Genomic DNA, 21,842 nt, shown 5'->3' with positions numbered 1-21,842 from the left:
CCCAGCTCGCCGTGGCTGGCTCAGCAGTTTGCCGTCCTCTCAAGGGACCTGCAGGAAGGGGGAGTGTGTGGGTAATATCAAGGCTGCAGATACATCCGGCCGTCTGTTAGGGGTACCGTGGCGCCTAGACAAAGGTGATGTCCCCAGGGACACACAGATACACCCGCAAGCAACTTCCGCCTCCCTCTCCACCTCCCATTACTGGGGCCATATGAGATCTACACTGGGTCAGCTGAGGGGACAGGCTAGAGAACTGGAAACCACTTGCATAGACACCCAGATCGTCTGGGCGGCAGGGCGGGTTGTCAAGAGGAAAGCTGGAACCTCCCTGTGGCGGGGACTCAGGGAGGGGGGAATCTCTGAGTGAGAGAACAGTGGAAGAGGAAGGAAATGGGGCCCTTTTCTTACTGAGCTCCCAAGCAAGGGAAAAAGAAGAAAAGGAAGAGGCTTGGAGCAGCCTTCACTAATTACAGGGCCACCGACACTAATGGCTAAGGCTCGCAGACACAGACAGACTGTGCTGGGTGCGGCTGCAGGAGTCCTCCACGCCCAGGAGGTGGGTATTATTGTTATCATCATAATTCCATTTTTTATATGGACTTTCTTTTTCTTTCATTTTTTGGCTGCAGCAAGTGGCATATGGGATCTTAGTTCCCAGACCAGGAGTCCAAGTTGCACCCCTTGCATTGGAAGCACTTAACCGTTGGACCACCAGGGAAGTCCCTAGACTTTAGTTTTTTAGAACAATCTCAGGTTCACAGGAAAACTGAGCAGAAAGTACAGAGAATGGCCCATCTACCCGCTCTTACATGCATAGCTTCCCCCAATGTCAACAGCTGCCCCCCAGAGTAGCACATTTGTCACCACCGATGAACCTACAAACACACATCGTTATCACCCCCCAAGTCCGTGGTGTACATGGTGTTCACTCTTAGTTTTGTACATTCTATGGGTTTGGTCAAATGTATAATGATGCATGGGCTTCCCTGGTGGCTCAGTGGTAAAGAATCCACCTGCCAGTGCAGGAGATGTGGGTTCGATCCCTGGGTCAGAAAGATCCCCTGGAGAAGGAAGTGGCAACCCACTCCAGTATTCCTGCCTGGAAAATTCCACCAACAGAGGAGCCCGGTGGGCTACAGTCCATGGAGTTGTAAAAGAGTCAGATATGACTTAGTGACTAAACGAAATGGGGAAAAAAATGGAAGAAAAAATAATGGCACCTATCCGCCCTTATAGTATCATACAGAATAGTTTCACTGCTCTAAAAATCCTCTGTGCTCTGGCCATTCATACCCCTCCCTCATCCTTAATCACTGACAACCATTGGTTTTTTTCACTGTCCCCACAGTTTTGCATTTTCCACATCACCCCATTTTAAAGATGAAGAAATTGAGGCATACAGTCATGGTGGGATTTGAACCAGAGCCCTCTCTGCTCTTCTTTTTTTATCCCAAGTCCCTGTCCCACTCCTGATGCAGTGAACCCCGCCCCAACCCCACCCCACCCCCAACCACACCCCCACCCCCACCCTATCCCTGCCCTGGTGCCTTGGAATAGGAGGGCTGTGGTTATTGCTCAGAACCACATCACCAATTGGTGAGGTGTAGAATGTTCTTCTCCACAGTCCAGAGGTGAAGGAATCACTCTGACCTCTGATCCCACTCTTCCCCAATTAAAAAAATTTTTTAATCTATTTATTTGGGCTGTACCAGGTCTTCGCTGCAGCACGTGGGGTCTTTAGTAGTCACCTGCAGGATTTTTCAGTGGCAGCATGTGGGGGTCTAGTTCCCTGACCAGGGATGGAACCCAGGTCCTCTGCATCAGGAGCCTGGATTCCTAGCCATTGGACCACCAGGGAAGTCTCCACCCCCGATTTTGTGAACACCCCTATGAGGATGAGGCCTAGAATGTCCCTTGATCCACCCTGGGCCTCCACTGTCCCCCCAACCCCACCCCCTAGCTCTCAGGTTTTGGCAGGAGGAGAAGTGTCTGAGACAGGTCCCAACTTTCTCATCATCACCTCAGCATGAGGGGGGGAGGGGCCCAGCTGCAGAGAGGCTTTCCAGATGCTGATCTTGGCAGGCAGTGGAGCTGCAGTGGCCTCGTTTCATCCACCCATGGGCTCGAGGCCCACTTTCAGCTTCAGGGATGGGGTAGGGAGGCCGCTGGGGGAGGCCACCCCTGCCACGTCGGCACCAGATGGAGCCGCAGCCCGTTGAGCCTGGGAAGGGTTGGCTCTCTCTTCTAGATGAGGGAGACGTGCAGTGAGGGGAGGGGAGCCCCTGTGGCCCACTTCAGCCCCGCTCCAGCATAGTAATAACAGCTGACACACACACCATGCGCCAGTTTACTGTCCCAGGTCCTGTGTGAATATCAACCCATCAGAAGCTCACAGCAGCTCCTTTAACGAATGAGTAGACATGCTACAGTTTGTCTTCACATGGAAGACCACTCAGGAATACAACATCTGAAACTTCAAGTTCTCAAAGGAACTAGTGGTGGGACTTCCCTGGAGGTCTGGTGGCTAAGATTCCAGGCTCCCAATGTGGGAGACCTGGATTCGATCCCTGATCAGGGAACTAGATCCCACAGGCTGCAATTAACAGTTTGCCTGCCGCAACTAAAGACCTCACATGTGGTGCCCACTTAGGCAGCACATATACTAAAATTGGAATGATACTGAGATTAGCATGGCCCCTGCGCAATGATGACAGGTAAATTCATGAGGCGTTCCATTAGGAAAAAAAAAAAAAAAAAAGCCCTCAAATCCCGCAACTAAGACGTGGTGCAGCCAAGTAAGTATAAGAAAGCAATGGTATAGAACAACGTGGATGAATCTCAGATCCATTGTGGTGAGAGAAAGAAGGCAGACACAAAAAGCTGCATACTGTATGATTCCCTTTCTGTTATTTCAAAAAAGGCCAAACTATATGGACAATGAATAACCAGGTATATATAGAGGCTGAGGGTGGAGGGAGGGGTTGACAACAAAAAAGCATGGGGGAAATTTTTGGTGATGGAACCTATCTATAGTTTGATTGTGGTGGTGGTAATATGACTACATATGTTTGTGGAAATTTGCAGAACTGTGCACTATAAAAAAAGAATTTCTGTTTTTTTTAAAATGCAGGTCACACTTTAATGTACCTAAAAAAAAACCTTCCAAATATAACTATAAATGTAACCGGGAAGAATGCCTGAGGTATGAATCTTAATTAACCATTAGTACATTACTTAAAAGAATTTTTTGAATCCTTGGTTTACTTCACTGGATTTATAAAGGTATAAACCTACTTATTTTTCCATTTGAGTATTTTGTACTAAATGTAGTTTGTTTAGTCACTAAGTTGTGTCCAACTCGCTTAACCTCATGGACTGTAGCTTGACAGGTTCTCTGTCCATGGGATTTCCCAGGCAAGAATACTGGAGTGGGTTGCCATTTCCTTCTCCATCTTTTTTTAAAAATTGTATCTTAAATAAAAATCCTTCACAACTGCATTGCATCAGTTCAGTTCAGTCGCTCAGTCGTGTCTGACTCTTTGCGACCCCATGAACTGCAGCACGCCAGGCCTCCCTGTCCATCACCAACTCCCGGAGCCTACCCAAACTCATGTTCATTGAGTCGGTGATGCCATCCAACCATCTCATCCTCTGTCATCCCCTTCTCCTCCTACCCTCAATCTTTCCCAGCATCAGGGTCTCTTCAAATGAGTCAGAGTCAATTTAGGAAAATACAAGTATCTCAAACAGATGGTATTTAATACCAGGATTGGTTATGTTGATGAGAAACTGATAAAGAGGGAGGCTATGTCCAGTGGGAGATGATGTGGGAAGCAAATGGGGAGAATGACTCTGGCTTGTTCCATCCTCCCACCCTCCGATCTACCCTTAGTGCCTGCCATTGACTAAATCTGGGCAAAAAGCAGTGGGCAAAAGAGGGGCTATCCTATGCAGGGGTCAGACCTTAACCATGGGGCAGGGACAGAACAGGGAGTGGGTGATCTGAGGGTACACAGGCTCAAGGCAGACACAAACCAAAGAGGAAAGGGCAACTATACTCCCATTCTACAGAAGGGAAAACTGAGGCCGAGAGAGCCCATGTGCCCTGTGGGGGCCTGACTCTCTGCCAAAACCTGGGAGGCTGGTTTTGAGACTTTTTTTCTGCTCCAAACACCCACTTGAACTGAAGAGAATGGAAACATCTATGCAAATCATGCCCATCCCTAGGGGTTGAGGGGAGTGGAGAAAACCTCCATGGGGACTCCTCCTCCTCACCTGTTTGGCCGTTACCCACAAACTGAGCTGCAAAACAGCAGCTGTGTTGGCAGATGATGGGGGTATACTTTAAACAGCTCCCCCCAAGAGGTCAGAGCCCCCAGTCAAGCCTGCACCCATGGTCTTCATCTTCTATCTGAAGGCTGCCCCCCAATATCCCAGCCTTGACCTCTTGCCCTTGTGAAAACCCTGGCAAAACGATGGGAGGCTAGAAATGACTAGACCTTGGGGGACCTTCCAGTTTCCAGTATATGCTCCCTAAATTGCCCTGATGCTGGGAAAGACTGAAGCAAATGTAGAAGAGGGCGGCAGAGGATGAGATGGTGAGATGGCATCACTGACCCAATGGACATGAATTTGAGTAGACTCTGGGAGATAGTGGAGGACAGAGGAGACTGGTATGCTGAAGTCCATGAGGTCGCAAGGAGTTGGACAGAACTTAGTGACTGAACAACAACAACGAAATTGCTATCGTGCCCGGTGCCAGCAGAGACCCTCTCTGGTCTGCAAGGATTGATGCTGGCCCACTGGGGTCAGAGGTCACTACAATTGAGTCTTTGAGCCATAGGGAAGGGCTGGACACCTCGACCTTCAACCTCTACTCAGGCTTGGACCAAAATGGTCAAACTTTGAGCCTGTCGGTGTGCAGGTCTGAAGGTCATTACCCCCCTTTCATTAAGGCTTGCAATCAATATGCCAGTGGGGGAGCCATGTGCTAACTGCTTCCTCTACTTTCTGTTTGTTCAATGACTATGTACTGAAACCTTCTGGGTGCCTGGCACCCTTCTCCTTCTTAGCAAAGGGATCCAACAGTGAAAGAAACAAAGATCTCTGTTGTCTAGGAGCTGATGTTCTCATGGAGGAGACAGAAAAGAGGCAGGACAAATAAGACCATGATGTCATCTGTTAGGATGTGGTGAAATTTCAGGAAACAATGACACTGGGAAGGTAGATTAGATATACGGGGTAGGAACAGAACCATGATTTTTAGACCTAGTGTCACCTGAGAAGGTGACATTTGAGTAAAGACCCGAAGGAGGTGAGGGCTTCCCCCATGACGCAGTGGGTAGAGAATCAGCCTGCAAGGCAGGAGACGTGGGTTTGAGTCTGGATTGGGAAGATCCCCCGGAGAAGGAAATGACAACCCACTCTAGTATTCTTGCCTGGAAAATTCCATGGACAGAGGAGCCTGGCGGGGTACAGTCCGTGGAGTCGCAAAGAGTCAGACACAATTGAGTTACTAAACAAACACAAGGAGGTGAGGGAGTGAACCATGCAGATATTTTGGGAAGAGTGGTCCGTGTAGAAGGCATGACTAGTGCAAAAGCCCTGGGGCTGGTGTGAGACTGACAGGTTCTGGTGAGAAAACCAGTGCATCCAGGGGCTGCTGCTAATTGGTCAGGCGTTACCTGGGCACAGGGTTAGCACTTTCAGAGTTGAGTTTCCTAATTGGGAGGTGGGACACACACAAACGCTCCCATGATGGGCTATATGGTTGATGAGTTCTTTCTTTTCATCCTCAGCCCCCACAATGTTCCCCCTGCCCCCACCACAGAGGGAGCCTAGAACAGCCAGCACGCTGGAAACCAGAGAGGGGAAGAGAAGGACAGTGGGAGGTGGTGGGGACAGGTCTTGCAGGGCCTTGTGGGCTCCAGTGGGGCCTTTGGCTTTTGCCCTAAGTGAAAAAGGAGGCATAGGGGGTTCTGAACCGAGGAGGGACGTGATCTGAGTCAGGTATTTACAGGCTCTCTCTGTTGTGGGGAGCAGCCCACTGTGTGGGCCGAGGATGGAAGGAAAGAGAACTCATCAACCACAGAGCTAGTCAGGTGAGAGGTTGTGGGTGTCCTATCTACCAATGGGAAACTGAACTCTGAAAGTGATAACCACATGCCCAGGGACACCTGCCCACTTAGCAGCAGCCCCTGGATTCAAACCTGTGTCTATATGATTCCAGGGTCATTGGGTAAATAATCATTCATCGGGTACCTTATATGCCCATGACTTCAGGGCGGATACAGATCCTGAGACCCAAGAGACAGAGACGATTCTGTTTTGGGTAACATACCTGCATCAGGGCTTCCCTGATGATCAGACAGTAAAGACTCTGCCTGCAATGTGGGAGACCTGGGTTTGACCCCTGGTTTGGAAAGATCCCCTGGAGGAAGGCATAGCAACCCACTCCAGTATTCTTGCCTGGAGAATCCCCATGGACAGAGGAGCCTGGTGGGCTATAGTCCATGGGGTCACCAAGAGTCGGCACGAGTGACTGAGCACTGCACCAGGATGATGAATGAAGGGATTCACTCAAAAGGGGGAAGGATATTAGGGAGTCTGGATGGACATGTACACACTGCTATATTTAAAAAGGAAAACCAGACTTCCTGGTGGCACAGTGGATAAGACTCCACCTGCCAATGCTGGGGACATGGGTTCGATCCCTGGTTCGGGTAGATTCCACATGCCGTGGAGCATCTAAGCCTGTGCACCACAACTACTGAGCCTGCGCTCTAGTGCCCGCATGCTGCAATTACTGAACCCCGAATGCTGAAGAGCCCATGCTCCACCGCTATAAGAACCCCGCACACCACAGAGAACAGTCCCCAGTCTTACAACTAGAGAAAGCCTGAGTTCAGCAACGAAGACCCAGCCCAGGTAAAACTAAAATAAATACGTAAAAACTAAAATGGATAATCAACATTTATCCATACAGTACAGGATCTACTGTAGAGCACAGGGAGCTCTGTTCAATGTCATGCAGCAACCTAGGTGGGAGGAGAGTTTGAGGGAGAATGGATACATGTATATGTGTAGCTGAGTTCCTTTGCTGTCCTCCTGAAACTATCACAACATTGTTAATCAGCTCTACTTGAATATAAAATAAAAAAGTAAAAAAAAAAAGAAACATGTATTGAGTCCCTACTGTGTTATAGGCACTATACTGGCTGCAGAACAAAATTTCTGCCAAGGAGGAGACAAAATTTCTCCTCTAATGGGGGAGACAGACAAAAGACATTTTTAAAAAATCCAGGAAGTTATATAAGATATTAGAAGATAAATACTGATGGAAAAAAATAGGGCAGGATAAGGGCTTCTCTGGTGGCTCAGACAGTTAAGAATCTGCCTGCAATGCAGGAGAAGAAGGAGACACGGGTTCCAGTCTCCCAACCCAGGAGACTGGATCGAGAAAATCCCCTGGAGGAGGGCATGGCAACCCACTCCAGTATTCTTGCCTGGAGAATCCCATGGACAGAGGAGCCTGGTGAGCTACAGTCCATGGGGTCACAAAGAGTCCGACATCACTGAGTGACTAATAAAAAACAAAAAATAAAACCTGCTATTGTTCACAGTTGCTAATTCGTGCCTGACTGTAACCCCATGGACTGCAGCATGCCAGGCTCCCCTGCCTTCACTATCTGCTGGAGTTTGCTCAAATTCATAACCATTGAGTTGGTCCACGTCAAAAAAAAAAAAAAAAAAAGCCTTTAAAGAGAAAGAAAAGTATGATCCAGGCTGAAGGAACAACGATGCAAAGACCCTGAGGTGGGGTCAACAAAAATGAATGAGTCAATAAACAAAGCCTGTGGCCATTAGGAAGGTCCAGCCACCCCTTCAACCCTCCTCCCTCCCCCCCCACCCCGCCCCCGCCCCGACTTCTGCCCTTTGCAACTGCTATTTCCTCAGCCTGGATCACATTTTCTCCTTTGGACAAACTCTTGATGGAACTTTAAGCCTTAGCTCTCAGGTTACAACTTCAGAGAAGTTGCCTGTGAGACTCCTGCCCCTATAGGTTAGGTGTTCTTCCCCTGGGCTCTCAGAGACTCTATCGACTTCCCTCCCCCATTCCGATCTCTCAGCCTTCTGCACTGAGCTGTGAGTATTTCAAGGGTGTCTGTTGGATTTACCCCAGCGGTACACAGTAGGTGCCCACTAAATCATTAAGCAACTAAGTGCCGTTCCATCCTTCACCACATAAAATCTAAATTCTCTTGCCCAGGACAGACTTGGAAAAGATGCCTGTAAAATAATAAACTGGTTCTCAGAGAAGAGACACAGCTGGTTGTGGCGGTGGATTCTGGGAAGGGAAAGGGATGTGGGGCGGGCCCAGCAGGGAACAGAGGTTGGAGGAGACAGATTTTTCATTCACTCTAGTTTTCTTTATGCTGTTTTTGAAATTTTCTTTACTAGGTGTGTGAATTACACAAACATAAAGTTAATAAACAAGACTATACAAAATAAAGGATTTAAAAGACCTTTTGAAATTGCAAAGTATGTGAAGTTTAAAACACACATTCACAGTTCTTACAAGAGTAGAGTACACAATGAAATACAACATTGTAAATTTTCATTAATATTTCACAAAAATATCCATATGTCATATATCAGATGAAAATTTTAAAAAGAAAAGAAACAATGTCTTACATCTTTAGCACAGCATTCAGGTCCTCCAGTGCCCACCCCTTTCCCTGCCTTGGTTCTTGTCTTGATTTGATGACAAAACTCACCTTCAGTTAATAATAATAATATAATAATGCTCTGCATGTTTCATGCATGACATGCTTTGCCTCAGTCATTTCATCGAATCTTACAACCTCCCCATCTTCCAGATGAGTACACTGAATTTGTCTCTGAAAACACGTTCTCAGCCACTGAACTCGGTCCAAATCGCGCTGGCAGCCAAATGCTCGGGTTCAGCCCGGCAAAGTCCATCCAGTCAAGGCTATGGTTTTTCCAGTAGTCATGTATGGATGTGAGAGTTGAACTGTGAAGAAAGCTGAGTGCCGAAGAATTGATGCTTTTGAACTGTGGTGTTGGGAGAAGACTCTTGAGAGTCCCTTGGACTGCAAGGAGATCCAACCAGTCCATTCTAAAGGAGATCAGTCCTGGGTGTTCTTTGGAAGGAATGATGCTAAAGCTGAAGCTCCAGTACTTTGGCCACCTCATGCGAAGAGTTGACTCATTGGAAAAGACTCTGACGCTGGGAGGGATTGGGGGCAGGAGGATAAGGGGACGACAGAGGATGAGATGGCTGAATGGCATCACCGACTCAATGGAAGTGAGTTTGAGTGAACTCCGGGAGGTGGTGATGGACAGGGAGGCCTGGCGTGCTGCAATTCATAGGGTCGCAAAGAGTAGGACACGACTGAGCGACTAAACTGAGCCCGGCAAGAAAGGCTGCTATGTGCTCGTGGCGCCGCCTGGAGGCCCGACAGGGAACGTGGCAAAGAGCCTAGAAAAGGAACATTTGGGGCTTCTCTGGTGGCTCAGTAGGGGTAAAGAATCGGCCTGGCGATGCAGGAAACACGAGTTCGATACCTGGTCACGAAGGATCCCAATGCCCCGGAACAACTAAGCCTGTGAGCCAAAACTATTGAGCCTGTGCTCTAGACCCCAGAGGCCGCAAATACTGAGTCCACGTACCCCAACTCCTGAAGCCCATTCGCCTAGAGCTCCGTGCTCGGCAAAAAAGCCACTGCATTTAGAAGCCCGTGCCCCACAACTAGAAAAAAGCTCGCGCACCAAGGAAGAACTAGCCTAAATAAACAAATAAATGAATAAAAATATTTTTTAAAATGAGCATTTGGATTTCTATTGTGAGAGGACGAGAGAGCAAGCTAGGATCTGTGGACTTTCCATTGTGTTGAGAACTCGGGCTGTATGAGACGCGACATCTTGGCCAAGGAGATGAGGGAGACACATCCCTAACCTGAGGCATTGAACGGAGACATACCTTGGGGATCTATCCTCCAAGTCCTATCCTGAAGGCTTTCTGCGGGAGATAAAGTCCTGCTTTTAAACAAACAAAAATTCACGTTCCTGTAGAAACCGCAGCTTAGAGTCTTCGGGGCCCCAATGGGGCGGGACCTAGAGGGCGTGGCCGATATAAAAGCGTAACAACTATTGGCCATATTCCCTTTAGTGCCCGCCCCAGAACTTTTTTTTTTCATACTTAACAGCTCATTGGCTGAATGAGGAGCGTGTCCTTTGAGTAGGGAGGTTTCATTGGCTGGATTCCCTCAGACTCCCTGGGGCGGAACCGAAAGGGGCGGTGTTTCTCACTGTGGGCTCGCACTCCCGGGGTTGCAGAGGGTTCTTAGGCCTGCAGAGAAAATTGGGGTTTGGGGGGGGGGTTAGTCTTGGGGCGGAGGTAGGGGAACGCTGAGGCGAGCCCCGCCGTCCTCGATCTTGCATGCCCCGCTTTCCTAAGCCGAAAACGAGACGAGCAGGCGGTGTCGCGGGAGTGACGTCATCTCGAGGCGTCGCGAGACTCCGGAGGAAGCCTTGACCTCTCTAAGCGTGGAGAGCTACCCTAAGATGCAGCAGCTAGTCCGGGCCGGGGCCCGGGCCTGGCTTCGGCCCAGGGGCTGCCGGGTGAGGCCGAGGACGGAGGGCGGGGTTGGAGGATAAAAGCTAGAGGGCCCGGGGGGTTCTCTCTCATTCCTGCCCACCGTTTACAGGGCCTGAACGTGCTGGCAGAAGAGGCAGTGCAGTCGGCGGAGAAACCAGAACCCTTGGCCAGCGCAGGTGAGGTTGCTTGGTCACCCCAGGAAGGGTGGCGACTGGGAGCTCTGACCCTTACTCCTGACTTTCCAATCATTCCAGGTCCCCAGGCACCCGTACTGCGCAGGTGCGAGCTCCCGGTACCCCTGCACCGGCGTCCGGTGCAGGCCTGGGTTGAATCTCTGCGGGGCTATGAGCAGGAGCGCGTGGGTCTGACCGAACTGCACCCAGACGTTTTCTCCACGGCGCCCAGGTCAGTGGCAGCTGAAATGGTAAACTGGGTGGCAGAGGGACGAGGATCGGGGGTTTAGGAATCAGGATGACCTGGGCTTGAGCCTCATTTTCTCCAGCTGTCAAAAGGGAATGATGGTTTTTCTTGCTTCAGAGTTGTGTGAAGGTGAAGGTTGAGAGGTAACGTTCTCTGTGGGTTAAGGGCACAGGGCTCTGTATCCCGAGTGACTGGATTGGAATCCTACCTTCCCCCTGTGTTTCGATGTCTCCATTCTGTCAAACCTCAAGAGATTAAATGAGATAATTCTGGCCCATAATATGGTCTATAGAAATGTTGATTATTGTTGCTGTTATTGGTTTTTGCAAAAATGGGCACTAACAGTGGTTAAGTCCTTATTGTGTGTCTGGCTCAGCCTATTTGCATTTTATTTTTATTTTAACTTCTTTTTTTTTTTTTTTTTGGCCATGTGGCTTGTGGGCTCTTAGTCCACTGACCAGGGAGTGAACCCAGGCCCTCCACAGTGAAAGTGGAAAGTCCTAATAACCACTGGGCTGCCAGGGAATTCCTTTTTATTATTATTTTTTTTTATTCTCATTTTGTAGCTAAAGAAACAGCACAGGCAAGTTAAGAAATCTGCTTATGGTCACATAGCTTGTAAACTGTATACTCAACAGTATATGGGCCAACTCCCAGGACTAAGTTTTCGCTTGCAAAGAGTTTGATGTCTCTTATGTCTACTGTGTCCAGCAGATAATAACGGCTGTTAATTTATTACTATAATGTTTGTATGGTTTCTCCCCTGTTTTTACAGAATCCCAATCTGCTAAGGGGTGACCAAAGGAAAAAAAATTAAAAACAATGTATTTGGGGATTTCCCTGGTGGTTAAGACTCTGAGCTACCACTGCAGGGGGCATGAGTTCCATCACTGGTTGGGGAAATAAGATCCCACATGCTGCGAGGTAAAAAAAAAAGAGAGAGAAAGCATTTTATTTATTCTGTAAATACTTAGGAAGTGCTTACCAGGTGCCAGATTCCATTCTGGGTGTCAGGGATATAGCAGTGAATGAGCACTGAGGTTGCTGATGTTGCTCCCAGCCTAGAGCTGGGATGGCAAACTTCTGTAAAGAGCCAGGGAGTAAATATTACAAGCTTTGAAGGCTGTAATATCTCCATGGCAACTACTCATCTTTGCTGATGCTGTACAAAAGCAGCTGTGTGAGTAAGTGGATGAGCGTGGCTGTGTTCTAGTCAAGCATATTTACAAAAACAGGCAGCGGGCCAGACTTGGCCTCTCTAACCATAAAATACGTTATTTGAAATGCCGGGCTGGATGAAGCACAAGCTGGAATCAAGATTGCTGGGAGAAATATCAATAACCACAGATATGCAAATGACATCACCCTTATAGCAGAAAGCAAAGAAGAACTAGAGCCCTCCTGATGAAAATGAAAGAGGAGAGTGAAAGAGTTGGCTTAGAGCTCAACATTCAGAAAACTAAGATCATGGCATCCAGTCCCATCACTTCATGGCAAATAGATGGGGAAACAAGGAAAACAGTGAGAGACTATTTTTGGGAGCTCCAAAATCACTGCAGATGGTGACTGCAGCCATGAAATTAAAAGACCCTTGCTCCTGGGAAGAAAAGCTATGACCAACCTAGACAGCATATTAAAAAGTAGAGACATTACTTTACCAACAAAGGTCCATCTAATCAAAGCTAGTCAAAGTCTAGTCAAAGCTAGTAGTCATATATGGATGTGAAAGTTGGACTTAGAAAGCTGAGCACTGAAGAATTGCTGCTTTGGAATTGTGGTGTTGGAGAAGACTCTTGAGAATCCCTTGGACTGCAAGGAGATCCAACCAGTCTATCCTAAAGGAAATCAGTCCTGAATATTCATTGGAAGGACTGATGCTGAAACTCCAATACTTTGGCCACCTGTTGGGAAGAACTGACTCATTTGAAAAGACCCTGATGCTGGGAAAGATTGAAGGCAGGAGGAGAAGGGGATGACAGAGGATGAGATGGTTGGATGGCATCACCAATGCAATGGACAAGAGTTTGAGTAGGCTCCGGAAGTTGGTGATGGACAGGGAGGCCTGGCATGCTACAGTCCACAGGGTTGCAAAGAGTCAGACATGACTGATCAACTGAACTGAACCAGACCATAGTTTGCCAACCCTTGGCACAGCAGCCTGGCACCCCTGTCCAATGCGAGCCCCATGTGTAATTTCAGTTCTTCCAGTAGCCACATTTTCTTTCAAATGGCAAGAGACAAGTAAGATTGATTTCAGTAATATATTTCATTTGGCCTCATAAGTCTAAAATGTTGGGACTTCCCTGGTGATCCAGTAGCTAAGCCTCTGCACTCCCAGTGCAGGGGTCCTGGGTTGGATCCCTGGGCAGGGAACTAGATCCTTTATGCCACAACTCAGAGTTCACATGCCAGAACTAAAGATCCCACATGCCACAACTAAGACCTGATGCAGTCAATTAAATATATTTTAAATTTTTATTTGTTTATTTTTGGCTGCTCTGGGTCTTCAATGCTGCACGGACTTTTCTCTAGTTGTGGCGAGCAGGGGCTACTCTATAGTTGCGGTGCACAGGCTTCTTTCTCATTGCAGTGGCTTCTCTTGTTGCAGAGTGTGGGCTCTAGGGCACCCAGCCTTCCGTACTTGTGGCCCCTGGGCTATAGAGCACAGGCTCAATAGTTGTGGCCCATGAGCTTAGTTGCTTCTAGGCACGTGGGATCTTCCTGTCTTAAGGATCGAACATACATTGGCCGGCAGATTCTTTACCACTGAACCATCAAGGGAACCCAAAATAAATAAGTGTTTTTTAAAAAATAGGAAATACTGTCTTGTGGCCCTGGCCACTTTTTAGGGCTTCAGTAGCTGCAGATATGGCCATCCACTGTACAGGACAGCATAGGGTTAGAGAGGCAAACTAGTCTGTAAAGAAGTGACAAAACGGGCATGGAGCAGGGCTGGAGGTGGTGCGAGATGGGCCCAGAGAGGGACTGGAGCAGACACAGGGCCCTGGAAGTGGATGGGAGGAGCCCAGGTTTTCATCTCATGGAGCGGGGAAGGTTTTAAGTGCACTCGGCCCTCATATCTCCTTCCTTCGCAGGCTGGATATCCTGCACCAGGTTGCCATCTGGCAGAAGAACTTCAAGAGAATTGTGAGTGCCCCAGGCAGGGCAGGTGGGGTGAGGCAGAGGCAGAAGCAGAGGAAGGCTGTGCTGTGTCTTCTCTGGATGGCTGGCTCAGGCCCCATTTTCTCTCTCCTGAACCATTCCCCAATGGGCCATTTTCTTTTTCTTAAATATGAGCACTGAGAATTTTTTAAGATTTATTTTTATGTATTACTGATTATACTCATACCTTTATTTATTTGTTGGGCTGCTCTGGGTCTTTCCTGTGGCCTGTGGGATCGAGTTCCCTGCCCAGGGATTGAACCCAGGCCCCCTGCACTGGAAGCATGGAGGCTTGGCCACTGGACCTCGAGGGGAGTCCTCCAACCCTGCTAACATCTTGATCTTGGACCTCTGGCTTCCAGAAGTGTGAGACAGTACAGTTCTGTTGATGAAGCCCTAGTCTGTGCCTGCATGCTCAGTTGTGTCTGACTCTTTGCGACCCCATGGACTGTAGCCACCCCCTCCCAGACTTCTAAGGATTCTTAGCCACTGGACCACCAGGGAATTCCCACTAGGCATTTTCTGAACACCCACTGTGTACTGGCCATTGTGCTAGGGGACATGACAGGCAAGGTCCCTGCCCTCATGAAGCTCCCAGTCTAGTCAGAATGGGAGAATGGGAGTCAGTCATGCCTGTAAATACATCATTAGGGAAGTGTCTCAGAAGAAAGGGGCATTTAACCTCAGGTGTGTGATGGGTAGGAGCTAAGTAGGTAGAGGGGGCAGTGGGGCTGGCATGGAGGGAGTGGGAGCGGCACGGGCAAAGGCCTGTGGGATCAGAGGGAGCCCACGGTGGCCCTGGAGGTCAGCAGGGGCAACGTGGGATGTTTGGATTTGGTGCCAAGAGCATGGAAGATGCCGTTCTCAGTCAGGGTCCCTGCCTTTCATGTGCCCACCTCGAGTCTTGTGAGCCCTGCCTGGCTCCCCATGGCCCTGGGAATGAAGTCATCAGCCTGGCATTGGAAGCCTCACAGGATCCCCCATCCCACACCTCTCCCTGATTCTAACCCCCACATCTTTCCCCATATCCCACCTTCCTTTCATTTTTTAAATTTTATTTTATTCTTATTTTTTGGCCACTTGGCTTGTGGGATCTTAGTTTCCAAACCAGGGATTGAACCCGGGCCCCCTGCACAGAGTCCTAATCAATGGACTGACAGGGAATTCCCCCACCTTCCTTTTTTAAAAAATTAGGTTGTTTTCTTCTTTTTTTGTTAAAAAAAGTTTATTTATTTATTTATTTTATTTTTGGCTGTGCTGGGTCTTCATTGTTGCACGCCGGCTTTCACTAGTTTCGGCGAACAGGGGCTATCTTTGTTGTGGTGTACCAGCTTCTCATTGAAGTGGCTTCACTTGTTTCGGAGTGTGGACTCTAGCCGGGGGTGGGCTTCAATTGTGGCACACAAGCTTAGTTGTCCCAAGGCATGTGGGATCTTCTGGGACCATGGATTGAACCGGTGTCCCTTGCATTGAACCGGTGTCCCTTGCATTGCAAGATGGATTCTTATCCACTGGCCCACCAGGGAAGCCCTTACCTTCCTTTTAATTACAACACATGGAAATCATTCAAAAAATACGAAGCACCTACTGTGTGCCAGGCAGCAGCACCCCTGCCCTTCTGAGGCTGATATTCTGGAGTGGAGGAGGGAGCTCTTGACTTCTTTATCCCTTCCTCCCTCCCAAAGCACTCTGCTTGTCCTGATGGAGCCCCAGTCTCGGTGCCTCCTCTCCAGCTCCCCAGCAGTAGCCGGTCCTCCCAGCTCACTGCCCTGTCCGTGGGCCTGGTGCCTTTCAGCTGTGATGGCATCTGCCTGTGAACCTGACTCTCTCCTCACTCTGTGCCCACAGAGCTACGCCAAGACCAAGACCAGGGCCGAGGTGCGGGGAGGTGGCCGGAAGCCCTGGCAGCAAAAAGGCAGTGGGCGCGCCAGACACGGCAGCATCCGCTCCCCAATCTGGCGAGGAGGTGAGCAGGTCTGCCCACGTGTGTGCGGCCAGAGGCTGGCAAGACTGAGCACTTCCCCGCAGGTCCCCGCAGCTCTGGCCTCAACCTCTCATCAGGCCGTGGCCACAGCCCCTTTCTGCCCCACCTCCCAGCTCAGCTCTCCTGGCCCACACTTCACACAGCACACAGAGGGATCTTCCCAAGCCTCCTAGCTCCTGTATGAAGTCTGAGCCCCTCCTCTTGGCCTTCCAGGCCCTGGGGGCTGCAGACCCCCTCTTCCCCCTGTCCCTTCCATGCCTTCCTGACCAGATAGAGCTGCCTCAGTCATCTTCCATTTGCCTGGCCAATTCCTCTCAACCTTCCCTGGGTTGGAAAGATCCCCTGGAGAAGGGAATGAGTACCTACTCCAGTATCCTGGCCTGGAGAATTCCATGGACTGTGGAGTCGCAGAGTAGGACACAACTGAGCAACTTTCACTTTCCCTTGTGTTTGGGCCGTGCCTCCTCCAGGAAGCCCTCCATGATCCTCTTTGGGTCCCCTCCACCCCTTGAATCCCCTTGTGCTGCCGCACACAGCCCTGATTCCCTCTGTGATCGAGCCTCCATCTGAATATGAACGAGGGAGGGATCCTATCAGGTCCCCTGCTGCCTTCCAGGGCCGAGCAAGGGGAGCAACCGAGTAGAATTATCCTCACTCCGGGATTGATGGCTGAGGACACCAGGCCCCTCTGAGGCAAAGTTACCTGTCCCAGGTGGTGCCTGATCCATCCTCCACTCCCCCGCCTCCCTGACACCCCCACCCTCTTTGCTGCACTTCAGCCTGGCTGCCAGCAGCCTCCCTCCTCCCACCTCTGGGCCCACCACTGGGGCAGATTTCTGACCTCCGAGCCCAGCTGGGGCCTTCACCCATTCACACATCCCTCTGCCCCTGCAGGAGGTATCGCCCATGGTCCCCGGGGCCCCACCAGCTACTACTACATGCTGCCCATGAAAGTGAGGGTGCAAGGCCTCAAGGTGGCGCTGACCGTCAAGCTGGCCCAGGTAACAGCACCGACGCTGCCGGGAGCCACTGTGTGCTGGGATGCGGCCTGTGGGGGTGGGGGAGCCTGAGTATCTGCAGGGGGCCCAAGTGGCTCCCAGGGGGCCAGTAGGAGACTCAGCCCATCCTTTCCTCCCACCAGGACGACCTGCACATCGTGGATTCCCTGGAGTTGCCCACCACAGACCCCCAGTACCTGATGGAGCTGGCCCGCTACCGCCGCTGGGGCGACTCTGTCCTTTTTGTAGACTTGTGAGGGGGCCGCGCCGGGCAGGGGCGGCGGGGGGCAGGCTCCATCCTTGGCAGGGCTCACCTCCTGGCCTCTATTTCAGAGAACACGAGGACATGCCCCAGAACGTCGTAGCAGCCACATCCGGGCTCAAGACCTTCAACCTGATCCCGGCTGTCGGTGAGCAAAGGGCCTCAGGCCAGTTCACATCCTGTATCTATAACTCAGTCACCGAGCGGGGGGACCGCCCTCCCCTACACAACCCCCAGCTGGTCCAGCCCTGGGAGAATGATGTCTTTCTTAAAGAAATGCTCTGAGGTTGCGTCAGTCCAAGCTTGGATTTCAGTGCTGGGGTGGAGTGAGTCCAAGGGCCCCCTGACTGCTCCCACCCGGCTCCTCACTCAGACACACAGGATCAGAGCTGCCCTGAGCAGAACCCCAGATCCATCAAGGGGTTGACTAGTCCCCAGAGCCCTCTCTTGGCCTCCTGATTGCAGGCCCAGCTGCCTCCTGGACAGCAGCACATGGGGGTCTCAGTCATCGCGGCGCATAAGACCTCCTTCCTCCACTCCAGTCTGTTAGCCCACCCTGTCAGCTCTGTCTATGAACGTGTCCAGGATCCAGCAACTTCTCACCACCCTGGGCCAGCCCTCAGCATCTCCCACTCTGCCGCCTCTGCCCTGTTCCCAGGCACCTGCTGACTGCCATAATCTGTCCTGATCTCGCATCCCCCTCCCAGTCCCACTTATGGCCACCAGAGGGCCCCTGAGCACCTGAATAAGATCCCCTCCCTTCTCTGCCCACCACCCTCCAGGGCTCCCACTTCACTCGGTAAAAACCTGGCTTATCTGGTGGCCCACAGATCCTGCACTCGCTGCCCTCCTCTCCCCCTTCTCCCCTCCCCTCCCCGCCTCGTCACTCCCTGCAGCCGCATGGACGCCCCTCAGTACATTGTGTTTATTCATCTGCTCTGTTTATCATGTCTCCCCAACGGGAAGGTGAGGTGGGAACCCTTCCCTGGCACAGGGCAGAGTCGGGGTACCCTGGATGTTTTGGTTGACGTTGACGAGCTGAGGACCACCCCTTGCCCGGGGTCTTGCCAGGGGTGAGCGGCTGAGCCAGAGTTTGAACCCAGGCTACTGGGCTCAGGACCCTACACTAGACTGCGGTGTCTCTGTTGGGGGAGGGGGGACTGGCCCTAACTGTGCCCCTCTTTCCCTTTGCCCCCCAGGCCTGAACGTGCACAGCATGCTCAAACACCAGACCCTGGTCCTGACCCTGCCCACCGTCACCTTCCTGGAAGAGAAGCTGCTCTGGCATGACTCACGTTACACACCCCTCTACCCCTTCCGCCTGCCCTACCGAGACTTCCCCTGAGCCCCAACCCGGCACCCCCTGGGCACACAGACCACCCTCCTTCCTGCTCTGAACCAGGCCAAACGCTGGGTGGGTTTGGGAGACGCCTCCCCATCCCAGGCCCCCTGGTCCCAGTGGGTGGCTGAGGCCACACCCAGAGCGCAGCCAAGTAGGCGTCAATACTGGGAAGAAGGCAGCTCGCCAGAGACCACATCTCTCTTTCGTGTCAGACACATTTTGTTTTGTAATCAAAGAGAGGAAGCACAGCAGCCGATTGCCATTTTGTGAATAATTCCATTCGGCGCCTTCCCTGGTGCTGGGCATCCCTGGGTGCCTAGCTGCCTCAAGACCCCATTTGTAGAAATGACCCAGGATCAACTTTGCCAGGGCAAGTCAGCCTTGGGGAGCACACAGCAGAGAAGCAGCCATCTCTGAGAACCCACTGGTGCTGCCTCCCAATCCCAGTGCTCTGACCAAGTGCTCGTATCCCTGATGGGGCTTGTGGTCCCATGTACTACCATCTTTCCATCCAGCTGTGGGCCCGATTCTCCAAATGGATATAACATGGAAACTGGGGCTTCCATCACAGGGATTTTCCCTAAACATGGAGTCAGGATCAATGTGGTCAATAAATGTGCAAATAAACATTTTTTAAACACCAATCCGACATACTGATTCTTGAGTCTGCTGATGTTATCTGTCCCCCACCCCCCAAGTTATTATCTCTTTAATAGTCACAACACAGACTACAGAATAATGTGGTCGGTTTCTTTAAAGTTGGCTGAAACTGCCATCTGGCCTGCAGGCCCACCCAGGCGGCCAAAGAGACCCATCGACTGGGCAGCTCGCCACTGCAAACATCTCTGGAATGCCTCTCGGGAGTCCCTTGAGAGCTCACAGCACATTCTTTGAACGTCCTCAGTGGACAGAAATTGTGATCCTTAAAGTTTCAGATTTGACTGTGGGAAAAAGAAAAATCTTGAGACTTCCCTGGCCGTCCAGTGGTTAAGATTCTGAGGTTCCAGTACAGGGGGTGCAAGTTCAACCCCTGGTCGGTGTGCAAGTATAGCTGAGTCACTTTGCTGTACACCTGAAACTAACAGCATTGTAAGTCAACTGTTTCAATTTTAAAAAATAATTTAAAAAATATTTTAAGAAGATAAAGCTATTTGGAGCCAGTAGTAGGAAGAGGTACAGAGGCTGGGTGGGGAATGCTGGGCTAAACCCAAACCATTACCAGCTTCTGCCTGTGCCTCTCACTAGCTCTGCAGGGACATCGAGGCCCCAAGAAAGACACATCTGTTGTCCTGACAGCACCCAGCCCCATAGCTATGTTTAATGGGCTCAGTTGTCCACAACATGGCCATCAGGAAACAGTGAAGAAAGCAGTCAGAACCTGTTACCCCACACTGAAATCCCTTAGCGAGATCCAGGGTGGAAAAAGTAATCAGAAAAAATGACCTGAGGTCTAGAATGTGCTTTCTAATAATCAGGGCATAAAATGTGTATGTTTCCTGGGCTACCACAAAGCATGACAGACTAGGAGGGTCTCCCCAGCTGGCTCTGTGGTAAAGAATCCGTCTGCCAATGCAGGAGATGGAAGAGATGCAGGTTCGATCTCTGGGTCGGGAAATCGCTCAGAGAAGGAAATGGCAACCCACTCCAGTATTCTTGCCTGGACAGAGGAGCCTGGTGGGCTACAGTCCATGGGGTCACAAAGAATTGGACATGACTGAACACACAAAAACTAGGGCTTCAACAATAGAACTGTGCTATCTCACACTTCTGGAAGCCAGAGGTCCAAGAGCAGGATGTTGGCAAGGTTGGCGGACTCCTCTGGTGGTCCAGTGGCTAAGCCTTCATGGTCCCAATGCAGGAGGCCTCGGTTCGATCCCTGGTCAGGGCACTAGATCCCACATGCCACAATTAAAGATTTGGTGCCACAAAATAAAAAAATGTTGAAAAATATGCTGGCAGGATCGGGAATTCCCTTGTGATCCAGTGGTTATGACTCAGTCCACTGCAGGGGGGCATGAGAAGATCTCCAAACACCTTACAGAGCATCCCCCCTCCCAAAAAGAAAAGTGGGTAGGGGTGATTCCTTCTGAGTCTATGAGGCAAGATCTGTCCCATCCCTCTCCCCTAGCTTCTGGAAATCTGTTGGCATCCTTGGCATTTCTTGGCTTGATCCATCAGCCTGATCTCTGTCCTCATCTTCAAATGGTATTGTCTGTGTGTGTGTTCAGATTTCCCGTTTTTATAAGAGCACTGGTCAAGATGAGTTAGGGCCCATCCTAATGACCTCAACTGAACTTGATCATCTGCAAAAACCCTGTTTCAAAATAAGATCACAATCTGGGGTCTCCCTGGGGAGAGAAGTAGTTGAACCCATGAGAGGGAGTAAGCGGAGGGATGGAGCGAGACTGGCCATGAGGAGTGTAAAGTAGGCACTTGTGGCTTCACCACATGTCCTCTTCGAAGTTGCCTATTTTGAAATTCTCTGCAATTAAAATATTTTTTAAAAATAGAGATGTGTGAAGACATTTCTTCAGGGGAACTGTTCTTACATGAAGATGCCTATTACAGGGGGCCTTCCCTGGTGGGCCGGTGTCTGGGACTCCATACTTACACTGCTGGAGACCAGATTCAATCCCTGGTCGTGGAACTAAGATCCCACATGCTACGCAGCGGGGCCAAAACACAAACAAACCTTATCACATCCTCTTACGACATTGGTTAACCCAGAGTCCAGAGAGCAAAGTGTCTTCACAACCTTTGAAAAATATCCCTGAAGGCAGAATGCCCATGCTGAGGCTGATCAAGCTCCAGAAAACTCAAATGAACTAATAGGGCTGGAAACTGACCCCCAGGAAATCCAGAGGGTGAGAGGCAGGAGGCTCTGATATGCAGTGAAGGTGTCTGCTTATTGGTGGTTGGTGTGGAAGCCCACTGGGCTTCCCTGGTGGCTCAGATGGTCAAGAATCCGCCTGCAATGCAGAAGACCTGAGGTACATCCCTGGGTCGGGAAGATCCCCTGGAGAAGGGAATGGATACCCACTCCAGTATTCTTG

The 21,842-nt window shown here is 50.4% G+C and overlaps 1 protein-coding gene and 1 non-coding gene across 2 annotated transcripts; both read left to right on the top strand.

The window, feature by feature from the left end:
• Nucleotides 1–2,638: 2,638 nt before the first annotated feature.
• Nucleotides 2,639–2,742, top strand: LOC120864911. The gene has a single exon (XR_005721262.1). It is a non-coding gene; the product is annotated as a U6 spliceosomal RNA (small nuclear RNA).
• Nucleotides 2,743–10,305: 7,563 nt separating this feature from the next.
• MRPL4 (mitochondrial ribosomal protein L4) lies at nucleotides 10,306–19,435 on the top strand. Its single transcript, XM_040240745.1, has 9 exons — nucleotides 10,306–10,644; nucleotides 10,731–10,797; nucleotides 10,876–11,026; nucleotides 14,137–14,188; nucleotides 16,052–16,169; nucleotides 17,082–17,188; nucleotides 17,329–17,438; nucleotides 17,519–17,595; nucleotides 18,647–19,435. The coding sequence occupies exons 1-9, from the start codon at nucleotides 10,588–10,590 to the stop codon at nucleotides 18,790–18,792; spliced, it is 885 nt and encodes a 294-aa protein (XP_040096679.1). The 5' UTR covers nucleotides 10,306–10,587; the 3' UTR covers nucleotides 18,793–19,435.
• The last annotated feature ends 2,407 nt before the right edge of the window (nucleotides 19,436–21,842 follow it).

Source organism: Oryx dammah, unplaced genomic scaffold (genome assembly GCF_014754425.2).
Source record: "Oryx dammah isolate SB20612 unplaced genomic scaffold, SCBI_Odam_1.1 HiC_scaffold_5, whole genome shotgun sequence".
NCBI classification, from domain to species: Eukaryota; Metazoa; Chordata; class Mammalia; order Artiodactyla; family Bovidae; genus Oryx; species Oryx dammah.
The sequence above is the reverse complement of the archived record's forward strand: the minus strand, read 5'-3'. Positions and strand labels throughout refer to the sequence as shown.